The sequence below is a fragment of the Girardinichthys multiradiatus genome, chromosome X (genome assembly GCF_021462225.1).
Source record: "Girardinichthys multiradiatus isolate DD_20200921_A chromosome X, DD_fGirMul_XY1, whole genome shotgun sequence".
Taxonomy (NCBI): domain Eukaryota; kingdom Metazoa; phylum Chordata; class Actinopteri; order Cyprinodontiformes; family Goodeidae; genus Girardinichthys; species Girardinichthys multiradiatus.
In genome coordinates, this window is record NC_061817.1 from 35,870,094 (window position 1) to 35,887,454 (window position 17,361).

At 41.4% G+C, this 17,361-nt stretch overlaps 1 protein-coding gene across 1 annotated transcript in view; it reads right to left on the reverse strand.

Annotated features, from left to right (window-relative positions):
• LOC124862581 (myosin phosphatase Rho-interacting protein-like) overlaps positions 1–17,361 on the reverse strand; it is a 37,561-nt gene that overhangs the window by 6,075 nt on the left and 14,125 nt on the right. The window contains exons 7-16 of the mRNA XM_047356570.1: positions 15,991–16,171; positions 14,156–14,270; positions 7,656–7,754; positions 5,093–5,152; positions 4,939–5,007; positions 4,764–4,853; positions 4,565–4,674; positions 3,829–4,345; positions 3,439–3,534; positions 467–2,515 (exon numbers count right to left, since the gene is read on the reverse strand). Of these exons, the coding sequence (XP_047212526.1) occupies positions 467–2,515; positions 3,439–3,534; positions 3,829–4,345; positions 4,565–4,674; positions 4,764–4,853; positions 4,939–5,007; positions 5,093–5,152; positions 7,656–7,754; positions 14,156–14,270; positions 15,991–16,171 (3,386 nt within the window). The remainder of the gene's footprint in view (positions 1–466; positions 2,516–3,438; positions 3,535–3,828; positions 4,346–4,564; positions 4,675–4,763; positions 4,854–4,938; positions 5,008–5,092; positions 5,153–7,655; positions 7,755–14,155; positions 14,271–15,990; positions 16,172–17,361) is intronic.

Below are 17,361 nucleotides of genomic sequence, written 5' to 3' on the forward strand. Positions count from 1 at the left end.
TTCCAGTCCTGGTTGCATCCAACAGGAATCGAACATGAACTTCTCCTTTTTTCAAACATTACACTAACATTACAGCCTACAAAAATATAAGATGTGGTGCAAAAATCATTGAGTTGAATATAAGCTGCTTTCTGAAATTAAAGAATATAAAATCATTTGCCTTTTTAAATCTTTGTCTTTATATTGTTGACGTATATTTTCTTTATTGCTCCAACTTATAAAGTTTAAGTGACAATATCACACAAGCTAAAACAACTCTTTCAAGAACTAAGAGCTACGTTTTCTGCAGTAAAGTGTGTCCTGCAGCTATACGCTGTTGGGTCCAGCCATGGGAGGAAACAAGGACTGAACTACACATCAGTAACAGACTGCATAGAAACCCTAAATCTCTAATGGGAAAATCCAAACAATCACATGAACCAGTATAATCTAGGGGTCATTTTGCTTCAGCAGTGGCACCACCTACCTTCAGCTTTGCTATCTCCCGCTCATGCTGCTCCTGCACACATCTCATCTTCTGGTCGAAATCCTCTTTCAGCTCGTCTCCTGAAACACGCAGCTGCTCCTTCAGTTCTTCTACTTTTGTTTGGAGACTGGAGATTTGCTGCGTCACCAAGTCTGAATCCTTCTCATCACTTTCTTCTAAACCTTTATCTGAGATCTTCTGCAGTCTTGTTGGGGGTATGTCCTTCTCACTCAGCTGCATGTCAAGCGTTTCCTCTGCATCACCCCCTCCTGACCTCTGCAGCTCTGTGTCTGTGAACTGGTGGGATCTTTCATTGGTCTGGCAACCTCTACTCATCTTGGCCCCATCTGGGGTAGACGGTTCTTCCAGGGCTGACAGTCTTGTTTTTAGCGCTTCGTCTTCCTGTTGGAGGCCGACACAGTTGGAACTGACTCTTCTGTCGTATTTTGCCTGACGCCTGCTTAAAAGGCAGCAGCAGAACGCTTCAGTGGCTGCAGAGCGAATGAATGAAGCGGACGCAGGATGGTGTGAGAAGTAAAAACCACTGAGTCTTTCTGCAGCCGGCAGCAGTCCGTCGAGTGCAGAGCTGCTGACGGAGGAGGCGAGAAGGTTTAGTGAAGATATTTTGGTCTGTGTGACAGCTTTCAGATTCTTCAGCTGATCATTAATACCAAATCTACAGTTGTCCTCCTCTCCTCTGGTTTCTGATGCTAAAGAACTTTCAGGTTCCCATCTAAAGTCTACATCCTTCAAAGCTTTGCTCTCACATCTCCTCATTTCCTCATGAAGAAGCAGCTCATGGCCTGCCAGCACCATCTGTTTCTCCAAAATCAAACCTTCCATCACCTCACAGAGAAGCTCTCCTGATGGGTCCCTCTGCTGAGACAGATCCTTCTTCATTTCGTTGAGGAGAGATTTCCAAAATGTTTCCTCCCACCTCAGCTGACCCACCACAGCAGCACTCTCCTCCTCTTCCTCAGTTTCTTCGGGAAAGTCCAAATTGTCCATGAGATCCAGTAGTTTCCTTAAAACTTCTAGCCTTGTTGCTGCTCCTTCCATCACTTGCTGGAACTTTTCTTCACCAGGGACACTCCAGTTCCCATCTGCTTCTTCCCGTTTCTCCTCAGTCAACCTCCTGATGTCAGCCTCTGCCATGGCAGCTTTTCGTAGATAAATTTCCCCTTTTTCCTTCAGCTTCGTGTTCTGATGCTCGAGCTGCCTGCAGGCCACCTCCGATTGTTCAAGCTGCCTCTGCAGCTCCTTCAGCTTGGCCTCGGTGGTATCCAGACACTGAAGCTGTTCTGCCTTTTCTGGACTTTTGTTGCTTTCATCCTCTCCTGATCCGTCTGTTTCTGCTGAATTTCTGAGTTGCAGCAAAACCTCTGTCTCCCTCAGATTTTCCTCCAAAGAGGTGATCAACATCTGAGCCTCCAGGAGCTCCTGGTTCCTCAGACTCAGCTGGCCCTCCAAGTCTTCTAGCTTCATCGTTTCTTGTTGTTCCACCTCAAGAAGGTGACGAGGCTCGGTGTATCTATTGCCAAGTTCTACTTTCAGCCTCTCTATTTCACGGTCCGCCTCAGTCAGCTGGTTTAGCATCTCCTGGTTGCGTTGGTTGAGAGCTTGGTTCTGACTGGTGAGCAGCTCAACCTCTTGGGAAAGCCTCTTTAGTGAAGACTGCTCCGTAGCAAGATGGTTCTCAGGGATGCCATCTCTCCCTTCAGGCCTTTCCTGCACCAAAAGATCTGTTTCTGAGGCATGAAACAGCTGGAAGCCTTCTCTGTCCCGCCATTTCTGGTGTTGGGACTCACAGCTTGGTTCTACCACTCGTCCATCAACCTGAGATACTTCATAATGGCCGTCTGACGCAGTTGCAACTAAAAGCAAACCATCTCGCTCTGCTGAATCACCATCTGTATCATGCATCCAGATGCCAGATGCAAGACCGGATTCAGACCAGTGCAATCCGTCTGAATCATGTAGGTCTGTCACTGGTTTTAAATGCACATCTGCTGGGTGGAAGGCTGCTTCAGATAAACTTGGAAGGTCCTGCTGGAGAAAAACAAAGGCATAAGGAAAAACGTAGAAACTACAGAGGAATTTTACAAAGAAAACGATCAGTGCTAACAGAGCTGTTTACATCAATCTGCAGGAGAATTTAACATCAGCTGATTCAATCTGGATGTGAATTATTCACATCCATTAAACCTTTCTTTATTTGTTCACATTAAAGCCATAAACTATGTATTTGACTGGGATTTTATTCAATAGACCAACGAAAAGTAGAGCATAATTATAAAGTAGAAGAAAATTAATACATGATTTGTTACATTGAAAAAAAATAAAAATATGAAAAGTGTTGTGTATATTTATATTTACCCCCTTTACTCTAATATCCTTAAATAAAATGCAGTTTTATTTAAGGATGCAAGCTAATGCAGTGCAAGCTAATTATTGAATAGAATTCACCTGTGATTAATTAAATGTCTGAATTAATTCAGGTCCTCCATTTATGGCCTCAGAGGGTCATTAGAGAACATTACTAAACAACCAGCATAATGAAGACCAAAGAACACAGCAGACAGGTCAGGGAGAAAGTTCTGGTTCAGCCTAAAGCAGGATTAGGTTCTGAAACAATATCAAGCTTTGAACATCTCACAGAGCTGTTTTCAATCCATCATCTGAACTTGGAGAGAAGATGGACCAAGTGCAGACCTGCCAATAAATGTCCAGTTCACTTTTTAATAAAGACCAAATTTGGCCTTTATTAAAAATTGAAGAAAGTCAAAAAACAAAATACCAACATAACTCCAGTTTGCCACAAGCTGTGCAAGAACAGAGCAAATATATTGAAAAAGTTGTTCCACTCAGATCTGTAAAACATGGTGGTGGCAGAATCATGCTGTGTGGATGCTTTTCTATGCCAGGGCAGATAAGCTGGTCAGAGTTGATGGCAAGGTAGTGTATTTACAGACCTGCTCCGGACAGAAGCTCAGCTCAGCGCTGAGCTGAGCTTCCAGTTGGAGTCTGCGACGCTCCGAATCCGCCAGCTGGGCCTTCAGATCATCGACCTCCAACAACAGAAACGAAAAAAGTCAAGATCCAGCAAAAAGGAAGGAATAGTCAGACAGAACAGCAGAAATACAATGTCTAATATTCTAGTGAGGTAGAGCAGGTCCAAGCTGCCTTTTCACCCTCAAACAGGCAGAAAATTAACAGCATGTCAGGTTTCATTAATGTGTGAAAACAGTAGCTCAGGTTCAGAGCGTTTCTTCCTGCTGGAACACTGGAGATCAGTAAAGCTGAATCAAACATGAGAAAGAACAGACTGAAGCACCACAATACAGTTTATACCATAAACGTACCACCTTCCTGCAGCCCTGCAGCAGCTTCTCCACCTCCAGAGTATCTCTGACCTCAGCAGATAGCACGACCTTCCTCTCTGGTCTCAACGTGGCCTTCTCCACCTGCCTCCAGCACTCTGCTATCTTCTCTGCCGTTCTTTGCTGAGATTTTGGACTCAGAGCTTGCACTGTCCCGTCCTCAGTTTTCCATGTCTCAGCTCTCCCCAGAGAGAAACCCAGTAAGCTCTCGTACCTCCGCCTCCTCTCCTCCCGCCTCCTCCGTCTCTCTAGATCACCCAGCTCCAAAAAGCACCGAGCTCTGTTCCCGAGTCGATCTACGTCCACCGTCAGCTGGTTCTCAGAGTTTAACTCAGACCAGTCAAAGGTTTTACTGTGACCTTCATGCCATCTTTCCATAACAGTCTTGGGCTTGGAGGGATGGTCTTTGATTGCAGGAACGGTGGAACCAGAGTCCTGCGTTACGTCTGGTTTGGAGATGATCTCAGGTGGGCTGTGGGCGATGTGGTGACCAGGTAAACTGAGAAAATTGAACATAAAGGTGGTGAGCAGGGCTTAAACCAAAATAGCAGCTTTGGACTCAAAGCCTTTGTGACATCAGAGAAAAAAACTAAACAGAATAACTGATATTATGAACATTGTTTTTCTATGTTTATCATGTTGGTTTTAGTCATCTTACAATAAGTGGTTCATTCAGCAACAAAAACTGTAACACTGTAAGCAAAAGTTGGGTTCTCACTTGGCCACATCTGGAGCGTTAGCTGGATGCACGTTCTTCATCAGTGCTTGGATCCAGTTCCTGCGTATTCCTGCAGTCATGGCAGACAGCGTGTAGGTGGCCTTCTGGGTCTGTAAAATTCAAAGGTGACATTTCTTCTTTGCAGCAGCAGATTCAGTTTGGACTCTGCTGTTTACAAACCGTCAGAGCGGAGTCTTACGTGGATCTGGAAGCCGTAGTTTCTTTGGACCTCATATTCAGACACACTGTAACACTTTGTTAGGTCGATTTCTCCAACAAGGTCTGAAGACTAAAACAAAGAGACAAACCTTTTAATCTTAACTAAAATTGATTTTTTGCTCGTTTCTGTTCTGCTAACGCTGACATGAACATACTTCCTCGGCTACCGAGTCCTTGTAGTATCTCAGACTGGCCGTTGACAGCACAAACCAGTATTTCTTCCACTAGAGGGAAGCAAAGGACATCCAAATAGCTCCATCAATGTGGAAATCTTTCTCAGCATAACATAAACGTTTTGGCTGAATTTACCTCATCATCGTCGTCATCCAGCTTCATCATCCAGCCTTTCTTGAAGTTCAGTAAATCTGGCTGTAACAAAGAAAAGGATTTTAAATAAGTGGAAACAGAAAAAAGTCAAATTATGGCATTCAGTGTTTATTGTCTTTAGTCTCATCCTAGTGTTCAGCCTTAAATATAATTAGAGATGCATTAAAAAAAGTAAACATAAACCAGCTGGTGATGATTTTTAGCTGCTCAGAAACTCAAAAGGCAGATCTTTATTCCCACTCAGTGAATCCACCATTGCTACCAGTTCCCACAGACGACAGCGATGCTCAGCTGGTAGTGCTGGAAGAAGACTCAACGTTGCATACATTTCTGTATCATTGACGTTTTTAAAAAAGAAATCAGAGGAAACCGAGGTATTAGAAGCTATTTACAAGGAAGGAAACATCTGCAGAGGGATATCAGCTCTTCATTCAGGCTCCTACAACAGAGTGACTTCACCAAGTGATGATGCTTTAGCTCCTTCCTCATTTATTTTGGCAGTTTCCATCATAGTATACCTGAACAAGTCAGGGACAAAAAGGAGTTATCTGGACAACTGACAGGACGCTTTTGGATTTGGGCCTAATTGACCCGGCATGAAGATTTTTAAGACACGAGTTCTCTGTTTGAACAAATGATGAATGTAAAAGATACTAATGACATTACCTCTGCTTCTCATAGAAATAATTAATGACACTGACGGCAGGAAGGAAGAAAACATTCTCAATGCTGCGAGTTAAAGTCAAGGGCTTTAACCTGCAGCTTTCAGATTATTGGAATAAACTGAAATCTGTTTTTCTAATAATAAGAGCCTAAAAAACCAGGGATCAAAAATCGGTCACTGATATCTGATTGGTTCTGCACGCAGAATCAATATTGCAATGAACTGCAATAACTGGACTGGAAATTATACAAGTACAGTTCAGGCTGTCTAAGCTAATAACATTCAGTAAAAGTTGCTGTTTATGGCAGAACATGTCTTAAGGGCATTAAAATGTTCTGGTTAAGTCACTAAAAACTGTTCTGAACCACCTTTGGTCTGTTATTTAATAAGCAGAAGATGTATGTAGCTAGATGCAACCTTTTTAAGAAAACCCTGTTGTTGAGATGAATATAATGAATATTTTCTTTTTTCCTGCAGCTGGAAAAACTCATTCTCTGGCCTCCAGGTCTGGAATGAACCCAAAGTAGAAATGCAATTACACTGTTTTAAAAATATTTATTTATTAAATCGGAAGTCATATTGTCAGCATGACATTTACCAACATGATAGCATGTTTTCCATATGCCATGCAGCCCAATTGATACATCTCTAAATGTGTCCTAACTAATTATTGTAGTTTCACATAAGTTATTCTGTTTTACGTTTATTTTGTAGCAAAGATTACAGATTTTCATCATTCCCAGCAGGCTTTCCATCATCCCAACAATGTAAAACTAAGCACCTCGTTAACTTCCTCCATGATTTTAATCATTAAAACCAGCAGGATTTGCTTTTAAGGGATAAAAGAAGCCACTTTTTGTTTTACATTCATGCTCTTTTGGACCCAATTTTCTCCTCTCTGCTCCCTCCTTGTGTCTGTGACGGTCTCCTTCTACTTCATTTAAGAGGAACTTTATGGTTTGTTTAGTACGTGTTTGTTTTGTACCTTTGTAAACCCTGAATGTTGATTTTTCATTGGAACCTTCATTGGTGCCTCATCGAGATCAACAATCTCATTCTTCAGACTAGTCTGAATGCAGCGGATAAAACAACACGCGACAATGAAATCCCCAAGCACTGAAAGCAACAATTGAAGTCCTCAGACTGTCTGAAATTTTAAAAGCTGTTTAAAACGTCTCACAAGATTGGGTTGTTACAGGTTTGGCTGGTGGAAGTTCTGGTCGATCCAATGGGGAGCTCAGGCTGTGATTGCTCAGCTTATGGGAAATAAAACTGACAACTAGGATGTTTTATGGCTAAAGTGAGCTGGTCAAACACAATGCATGTAGTTGTTCTGTGTTTTATGATACATTTATTTTTAAAAGTCAGTTGTAACCAACTTTGACAATACTTTCATCGTTTCTGATCAATTTCCAGGTGGTCATCAGTACTAATTAAAGTACTAATTTACACAGAAAATGGCTCCAATGGAAATATCTGTGTGTGGATAAGGAGGCCCAGTTGAGTGCAGTTATAACTGAGGTTTATATCATTTAGTTTCAGAAGCATTCATGTGGGTAAACTGGGATTTGTGGTTGTTTTTCTGTTTGATTCCTTAACAAAAACAAGAAAACACTCATTTCTAAAAGCATCACAACGAGGCAAAACAACAGGTCTAATTAACAAATAACTGGTTTGTAGAGGATAGAACATTGGGCAAAATGACCTTGGTTATAGTCGATGGGAGGGGGGGAATGATGGCGTGCTGATTAAGGTTTCTGGCGGTCTAAATGTGAGAACACATTAGATAAACTTCACCCAGACCAGCCACCATGGCCGACTCTTACACTTCTTCCCTTGCAGAGACAGAAACTCTATTATGAAATTTGTTCAGCACCTTACCGTCATGGCCGTGTCTGATGTCCGGCGGTCCAGAGACTTTGCTCTTCTCTGAGGAGGAGGAACATTAAGCAAGCTCCCGTCTCCGGTCGACAGCAGTTTCTGCATGGAGGGTAAAAACGACACAATTCAGCAGCAAAAATGAAAAGGAAGTTCTCATCGAGATAAAGAGTGCGTTCTCAGCGCAGGAATAACCAGAGTAAAAACTAATTGCCACTGTGGAAATGGAGTTGGTATAATTTCCTTTCTAAAGCTTACATTTTCTGTTAAACTCTAATGGCTTTTAAAACATCATCCATTTAAAGAAATCTGAGGCAAAAGAAGGAGTAAACACCTCATTCAAAGTAACATTTGGGTTTCTGAATGGGTAATGATCTGAGATAAATAAATCCAACCTGAACCCCATTTTTAGGAAATGTGTGTGTTTGATGCTCCTATAGAACACACTGCTCAGGGATTATTTATTAAATATCTCTGACCGACACAAACTTCCTCTGATTTTGAAGGGATTATGCTACAGTTTCATAGTGTAATCGCCGTAAAAGGTTTTCATGTAAATGGCTAAAATAGCGGGTTTTAATCCCGACCGGAACCTTCTCATCTTGCTCACCTTACAAGTGACAGAACATGGAACTCTGTGTTGGAGAAATTGTTTTGCTTCAGTTTCCATGCAGTTTGTAGCGACTTTATATTACTTACAAAGTGTGATCGTCATGACAGAATCATTACCAGTTACAGCTTTATTGTGAAAGATTTCAGCTCTTAATTCTGCCAGATCGAGACCTGGATCAGCTCTGCTGCAATGCTAAGCATCTGTGGGCATCATGGGCCTGTTTTGGACCCCACAGTGGAAACAATCACACTAAAGGGTAAAATATGTTCAGGTAAAATATGTTCCAGGAAAAAAAGACGTTCTGGTTCCCATAGCGAAAATTGCCTAATGCCGTCAAGATGGCGTTGGTGTATAAGTAACCAGCAGATGCTTGGCAGAAACGTCAGCTGTGGGGATTAATCCCCACAGCAGGGAGCCCAACAGGATATTTTAAACTCCAGCTTACATCTCAAGTGGACTCCACATAGATGATCTGTGAAATGCATGAAAAATGTATTTTCAAACCAATGCATTTAATTACAAATTTCAAAGTCTGTGCAAATACAGATTCAGTCTGAGCAACTCAATTCAGTTTCCAATGGCACAAGTTTCGGTCCATATTGTTACTCCAGCCTCTGCTGTTCAAAGAATCACTCTTTTCAGTTATATAACCTCTTTAAAGGGGAAATGACCAGTTTAATCAATACAGAACGTCCTTTGTCCTTTTTCTGGCATTTACGGTGAAAACTATCCAAGGACACGCAGAGGAATACAGCCGTCTGACTGCAGTGTGAACCAATTTTTTTCTTCCTTTCAAACAATCGCTGAACACTACTGACAGAAGCTGTATTCTGTTCGGTGAAGAAGTTTCCTAAAGCTGAGGGGAGGAAGGGGGGAACAGGCTGTTCTGGGAATCTCCTGAATGAACTCTGGACAGATGCCTTTGGTCTTCTCCTGGCTACCAAAACAAACGCACCCAAAGACATGAAATCAAGATGTAGGCTCAAATGTTCCGATGGGAATGAGTCAGCGTGTCTGCTGGAAGATTACTAGCTGCTCTGATAACCCTAGTTCATTTGTTGCTGGTCAAATTAGGCTGTGGAGAGTTTCTAATTTCGTTTTTCATAAAATCTTCAAAAATGTTAAATTTCTTCACTTTTTTACATTCATAAGAATTAACACAGACATCTAAAAGAAAAATATGTGTTATTTTGAAGCTATTATCCTGCTGAAAACCCATTTTTAGTTTTCTGGGAGAGGCCACCAGATTTTTATTTGAAATGTCCTGGTATTTCAAAGAATCCATGAAGCTAGGCAAAACAAGGTTTTCAACCCCTCTGGAAGAGAAACAGCCCTCCACTATCACACAGTCTTTAACAAGCTAATGTAATGCACATGCGATCAAGAAAACGTTTTTGCCTTGGCTTTTTAATATGAATTCCCTGCATGTTATCCCAAGTCTGCCTGTGATTGGCTAATAAGAGCCTCCTGATGTCTCCTCTCCCAGAGGTGAGAGCTGATCAGCCGGTTGGATTTGGTTGTGATAAATGTTTTTGGTTGCATCATACGCTTTGCCATGTTTGTGTAATTTTTGTTTTCCTCTAACATTTGTGTTGTTTTGTGTCTTTATCATTTCCTAACTTTCATGAACAAAAATAATGAAAGTTTATTCTGATTTTAGAATAAGGAACCACCAAAAAATCCAACAGCCTTCCAGTCTGAGCAACCTTTCGACGGGAACATTCCAGTCAGTTCGGTGTAGTAGCCAATAGTAGGATTTCGGACCACAGAAGTCACTTTTTTTTTACTGTTACATCGTAGCGGTTCTGATGTTAAAAGAAAACCGATCAAAGATGGTTCAGAAACATTAAATTCATCTTCCTGTAGATACAGTGTCAAATATCAGGCTGCTGAGCTTTTCTTTTAACTCGAGAGCCTAAACTCTTGATAAATCAGTTTATTTCGTATTTTGAACGTTAACTGTTTCTAGTCATGATGTTCCCATTTTTAGTAGAAGCAGCATAGCAGAGTTAGTGTGGCACATTTGTTTTTCTATGTGTTTGTTTCTTTCACTGCTAATTAACAGATACGTTTCTGTTTCTAATTTTAATTTTTGGTTCAATTGACAGTTCCCACTGATTTTTAATTGAAGTGTGATTATTCTGGTGTTGATCCCAAACACATGTATTACTGAGAAACATATTATCACATAACAGTTCCTGATTCTTCTTTAAATGAGCTCAATCAATGGGCAGGAAAGAATTTATCCTTCAGACTGATTTTTTAATAAATTATTACATTGATTTATGTATGTACATTAATATAGTTAATGTACCATACTCAGATTTGCAGCAGATGTTAACATACACTAGTTAATCTTATTAAGCAAGAACAAAAGTAAAAGGCCAGATACAAGACATATAAATAGATCAACTAGATATTACTGTGGTTTGTGTGAGACAGAAAAAAATATGATGCTACTTTTACTTATTTAAACACTTTGCTTGTTTAGATTAACTGAAAATATCAACACAAACCCCTTTAGAAGCATTAGACAACATATTTTACTGTTTTTTGCGATTGTAAAATGTTTTACATTTAAAAATATGTTATTCATGTGTGTTCTGCTTCTTTATGATAATTAAGTCATGTCAAATGTAGAATAACAAAAGAAAATGTCAGAGTTATACATTAAAGAGCTCATTGCTTAATTTAATAATTATTGGTCTGACTCTAGATATAGACAGGCCAGCAGCCATTTCCTGAGTTATGAACTTCAGCATCGATGTGCATCTTGAATGTTTTTCTCATCCTTCCCATTTTGAGCTAGGTTCAAACCGTGCTATTACCAGCTATCGAAGGCTAAATCTTTCATCCTAAAGGAAAATCTTTGGTCATGAGCTTTAGTCGGTGGTCTGTGGCCATTTGGACAAACAGAAGTGCCAAGTGCAGATTTAGAGCTCCCACGATTAAAGAGGACCTGGAAAAAGATTAATCAGTTTCTGTTATTTTCTGGGAAAGTTGTGCAGTGTGAGTGCCCCCCGCCACCTATCTATAACTTAGGTCAGCATACAATTTTAATTTACCAACCTGAACCTGATTTACTGAAGCGTTCTGATCTTCATTATCATCCCTATAGACGGTTTATGATTCAAGTTTGTGTTTTGTTGCTACTGTCTCACACAGACTGACACTTGTTAGCGTTTACTCATCTCTTTAATCAGCGGCCCTCAGCCCAACAACACAGTGACTATGATTCAGAGCCAGATGTGCATCACATGACAGCAAATGGAGGATGTGCTTGCTGGGCATTTGTCAGTAAACTAAACAAAGAGGGTCATGTTGAAGTGCAGCTCGTCAGCATTTCTGTGAACAGTTTTTAAAATTCAGGGCTTCTGAAGCTCCGAGTCCTTCTCAACTTCTGAGGAATCCCTATTAAAAAAGCTGTTACAAAGAATGTCCCTTTCCAGCTCCCAGGAGGTGGACCGAATGCCCTCAAGGCACCACAACCTGTTTTGTTCACAAACAACAAATCAGCAACAAATGATTCATGCCGTCTACCCCACTTGCTGACACATGATCACACTCTTCCATACGTTTAAGGCCAAACGCTCGTCATCCTCTTTACAACCACGTGTGCCGGCATGAATCAGGTCTTTCTCTGGTTGGACTGAAGCACACAGTGTCTGTGGGATTCTCATGGGCACCTTCGGTGATGTCAGAGCAGATCCGAACCTCACAGTTAACGTGACACATCTGATCCGTAACACCTGGCTGCATGATTAACACGGAGCACAGCTGCAAACTGCATGGAAATCCTTCATCAAGATTAATTTGCTTTACAAATGGTTCACAGAGTCACATAAAAAGAACAACCACAGTCTGAACACATCAGTCAGTGTGAAAAACCTTGTGAATCTTGCATGAGGTCAATAAAATGACATAAGGAAGTCCCCACGAGCCAATCAGGAGTGAATGTGCTGCAACAAGTCTGCCAGCAAAGCACATTAATAACACCACTTATTCAACATGTCTCATTTGTTTTCCTTGTCCTTTCTCTTGTCCTGGTGCTAAATAAACTAACCAACTGTACAGACACGACTGGCACCCGTCTTGTCATGTGTCTCCAGGTTATTAAACAAATATTGTAAGCACTTCCCCACCCGCCAGACTGGTTCTGCAACATCCACAATAACATGATTCCTAGAGGTGATTAATATATGCAGGACGTTGCAAAACCAAAACAGCACATCTCTACGGTAGCTATGAGAGGCAAGAATAACCAATGCAAGAACCTTCAGAACATGTAGCAAACATTGTCACTGTGCACAAAAAAAGGAAAACCCTGGAAAACCTTTGGAATCTCCACAACCAACGCAGAGACTCCCAGTGAGACCAGAAGAGGATCATTAGGCCATTTACAGCTTCTTGTAAAAAGCATTAACACCCCATGAACTTTCTTCACATTGTGTCATGTTGGAACAACAAGCCTCAGCGCATTTTGTGGGAATTAAACGTGACAGACCATCACAATTCAAAGAAGGCAACTATAAAAAGTATATATTTTTTTTGGATTCTACCTCTTTTAACTCTGATACTTCTAAACAAAATCCTGTTTCACAAAGTCACCTAAACAGTAAACAGAGTCCACCTGTGTGCAAGTTAATCTCAGTAGAAAATCCAGCTGTTCTGTTACTGGCCTCAGAGGTTTGTTAGAGAACATTAGGGAACAAACATCACCATGAAGACCAAGGAACACACCAGGAGAACCTCAACCCTCATCTGAAAGTGAACGGAGTATGGCACCTGCAAACCTACCAAGACATGGCTGACCACCTGTGCTGACAGAAGGAGACCATTAACCAAAGAAACAGCCAAGAGACTCATGGTGACTCTGGAGGAGCTGCACTATACAAATCTGGCCTTTATGGAAGAGTGGTGAGAAGAAAGTAATTGTTGAAAGAAAAATGAAGATGTCCTGTTAGCAGTTTGCCACAAGCCACACCAAACACATGGAAGAAGGCGCTGTGGTCAGATGAGACCGAAACTGAACTTATTGATTTACATAAAATAAAATGTTTCATGTGGCGGGGAATAAATAGCCTTAACAGACCATCCTCACAGTTAAAACATGGTAGTGGCAGTATCATGCTGTGGGGATGCTTCTCATCAACATTGAGAGGAAAGCCGGTCAGAGATGAATGGAAGATGGATGGAGATAAATCCACGGCAATCCTGATAGAAAAACCTGGTAGAAGCTGCAGAAGACTTGAGACTGAGGTGGAGGTACACCTTCAGGCAGGAGAACCACCCTAAACATGCAGCCAGAACTAAAATGGATCAAAGTATATTCATGAGCTAAAATGGTCCAGTCAAAGTCCAACTGATAAGCTGTGGCAAGACCTGAATTGATATTTACAGATGCTCTCCATTCAATCTGACTGAGCTTGAGCTGTTTTGCACAGAAGAAAGGAGAAAACTTTCAGCCTCTAGATGAGCAGAGCTGGTGGAGACTTGCAAAGGCATGGGACACTTTTCATATTTTAAGCGAAGACGTTTTGAAAAGCATGTTTCTGTCACATAAAACAAATAAATAAATTATATTGACATTTGTGGTTGTAATGTAACAAAATGTAAAAGATCAAGGAGGTGTAATATATATTTGTCTGGAGATATAATGCAAAGGCTCACCGTTGATATTAATGATTTTGTAATAATGAGGCTTTAAGGTGTTTAAAGAGGTCAACCACAGAGCTAAAGGTTGCTAGTCTGATCCATGCCTTTCTTCATCAGTTAAACTTCTTATTCCTCCTGACAGGTTTGTAAAACAGTACCAATATGTAACACATTTCTAAAAGATCCTCTGACTTCCCTCTGAGGAAGCCCACTGACAGGAAAGAGATGAGCTTACCTCTCGACCCGTAGGTCTAGCATTGGGCCTGCCCTGCCTGGAGGCGGCTGCTCCACCTCTCAGTGCTCTCCTAGTGGACTCCGACCCCAGCAGCTGCTCTGCTGAGCGACCCAGCCTGGGAAAAAAATTAAAAATCAAAACCTGGTAACATGTCCACTTAAGAGTGACTCATCTGAAATTGTTAAAATCCCAAAGCAAACAGCAAACTCTGTTTGTAAGATGTCCTGGAAAATTAACAAAATCTAAGACTAACAAAACAAAAACGTAACATTACTAAAAATCCAAAGACTCCAAGACTGATGCAAAAAACTAGTCCATACAGAGATTACTTTAGGCTGGACTACCGTAATTCCTAATTATCAGAATGTGTCAAAGTTTAGATAAAAATTAAAAAGAGAGCTCATGTTTCTTCTAAGGGTTGTGAGCTAGACACTGAAGCTAAAAACGTTCCCCTTTGAAAAAGCTCTCTTATGTTGTCCTGACCAGTTTCTGTGGTTATTCTTTTGTTGCACAACTGCGTAAAAGGGCTTCGTTAGGCTGAACACCAATCAGCACTGCTGACACTTGGCTCAATTTGAAGCTCTGATCCATTTCAGTGCTGAACACAGTGCATTCCTGCTATGTGAAAGGCACCTTAACGCTGAGCACTTTTCCTCACTGCCATCTTTACCTGTGCAGCATTCACACCCTTTCCTCTCCTGTTTTGGATTATCTTTTACTGGAAGATTCAATTCAGTTCAGTTGAAAAATACTTTATTAATTCCAAAGGGAAATTAAATGTTGTTGTAGCTCATTATGAAGGTTTCTTCAAAGAACCGTTGTAGATGCTGATGGCTGTGGGCAGGAAGGATCTCCTGTAGCTCCGTCTTACAGCAGATCTGAAGAAGCCTCTGACTGAAGACACTCTGTTGTTGTAGGACAGTCTCATGAAGAGGATGCTCAGGGTTCTCCTTAAAGTTCTTTATTTTATGAAGAATCCTTCTTTCCACAATGATCTCCAGAGGTTCCAGAGGAGTTCCCAGAACAGAGCCAGCCTTTTTTATCAGCTTGTTGAGCTTTTGTAAGTCCCTGGTTCTGATGCTGCTTCCCCAGCAAACACCGAAGGTCCTAAGCTTCCTCAAGAAGTACGGTCTGCTCTTTCCCTTCTTGTAGACGGCTTACAACAGAGGAAGAGTTTAAATAATGGGGTCTTCAGGATAGAACCTGTTGCACTTATGTATCTTACAGACCTTTGTTTTTTTTATCATACTTAGTATATTACTAAAAATCAGTATTCTTGAGTTTCTGTGCTTTGTTTTTTAAAAATGTCTGTGATCCTTCCACTGGTCGGTCCAAGAAGGCCAAACTGAGCTCTAACTTAAGTCTACTCTCTCTGACAGGAAGGCAGGCTGTCAGGGTTGAGGTCATGAGAAACAATGCAGCAGATCTCTAATTACACTAGTGTTTAGGAATTTTTGGCCTTACTTCAGGGGTGGATGGGGGGACAATTTAAGCATTTAGTGTTTTTGTTTCCCAAAAAGGCAACAAGGATGAAGTGCTTACATGGATCCTCCAAAAAAAGCCAGCTTACATGCTGCTGCGGCATGGGCTGGGAGGGTTTCTGTAGGCTAAATATAAAGACGCAGCAGTAAGATCTCTAATGGAGGGGTAGAGCTTTTGATCTGTATGTGTGTGTATGTGGGGGGTGGGGGGTGCTCTGTTCTAATCAGTTGCACATTTTCCTTCTTTCTCTCTGCCGATGCATTATGAACAGTAGTACTCAGAGATAACATGCACACAGGCAAGAGAATAAAAAGCATGTTCTTTATCGTGAAAATTAGTTGACTGTTTCTAACCTTCTGTCCTGTCTCTGGTTATGCCTGCTTGCTGACGTTTGGCCATCGCTCGACTCGGTCAGTTGGTTGTAATGGCCAGCAGCCGTTAAGTCCGGGGAGCTGACCGAGCTACATAAGCGTCCAGCACCATTCGAGGTCAGAGAGCCCCTGGAGGTCGGGCACAGGTGGGAAGATGTGTTGCCTGGAGACGATTTCACACAAGCAGTTTTAGATTGTTGCATTTAGTGACATCAGTAAAATGTAACTACAGTTTGGTGTCTGAAACCGATACTGAGATCCTGTGCATATAACACATAAATACAAACTCACCAGCTAACACCAGGATGAAAAATGTATTTTAATCACAATAAATGCGATAAACAGTTTCTAAAAGTCTTATCAGCACCATGATTAGGGTACATGCACATGTCCATCATCAGTCAGTCAGTCATTTTCTACCGCTTATTCCATAGTGGGTCACGGGGGAGCTGGTGCCTATCTCCAGCAGTCTATGGGCGAGAGGCAGGGTACACCCTGGACAGGTCGCCAGTCCATCGCAGGGCAACACACAAACAACCATGCACACACTCATTCATACATCTAAGGTCAATTTAGAGTTACCAATTAACCTAACAGGCATGTCTTTGGACTGTGGGAGGAAGCCGGAGTACCCGGTGAGAACCCACGCATGCACGGGGAGAACATGCAAACTCCATGCAGAAAGACCCCAGGCTGGGAATTGAACCCAGGACCTTCTTGCTGCAAGGCAACAGTGCTACCAACTGCACCACCGTGCAGCCCACATGTCCATCATATATCTATATATATATATATATATATATAGATATATGTGTATTTTATAAGGATTTTATGTTAAAGACCAACACAAACTGGCAGATAATTGTGAAGTGGAGAGAAATGGATACATGTTTTTATTTTTATTATTCTAAAAAGTCTGGCATACAGTGTGAGACCGAGCAAACATGGAGGAAGGTGTTCTGGTCTACATGCAAAATGTACGCTGCACATCATGCTGAATACATCACGCTCACGGTAAAACATGGTGGCAGCATCTTGCTGGGGGATCCTTTTCCTCACCATGGACAGCGAAGCTGGTCAGAGTTCACAGGAAGATGAATGGAGCTAAAAAAATCCCTCAAGAAAACCTGTTAGAGGACTTGTCAAAGACTCGAGACCAGGTTGGAGGTTCACCTTCCAGCAGGACGAAAACATTTAAACATATTCATGTATTAGAATGGTCCAGTCAAAGTCCGCACCTACACACGTAGACATATTTGTTGGTACCCTTCGGTTAATGAAAGAGAAACCCTCAATGGTCAGAGAAATAACTTGAATCTGACAAAGGTAATAATGAATAAAAATTAACAAATG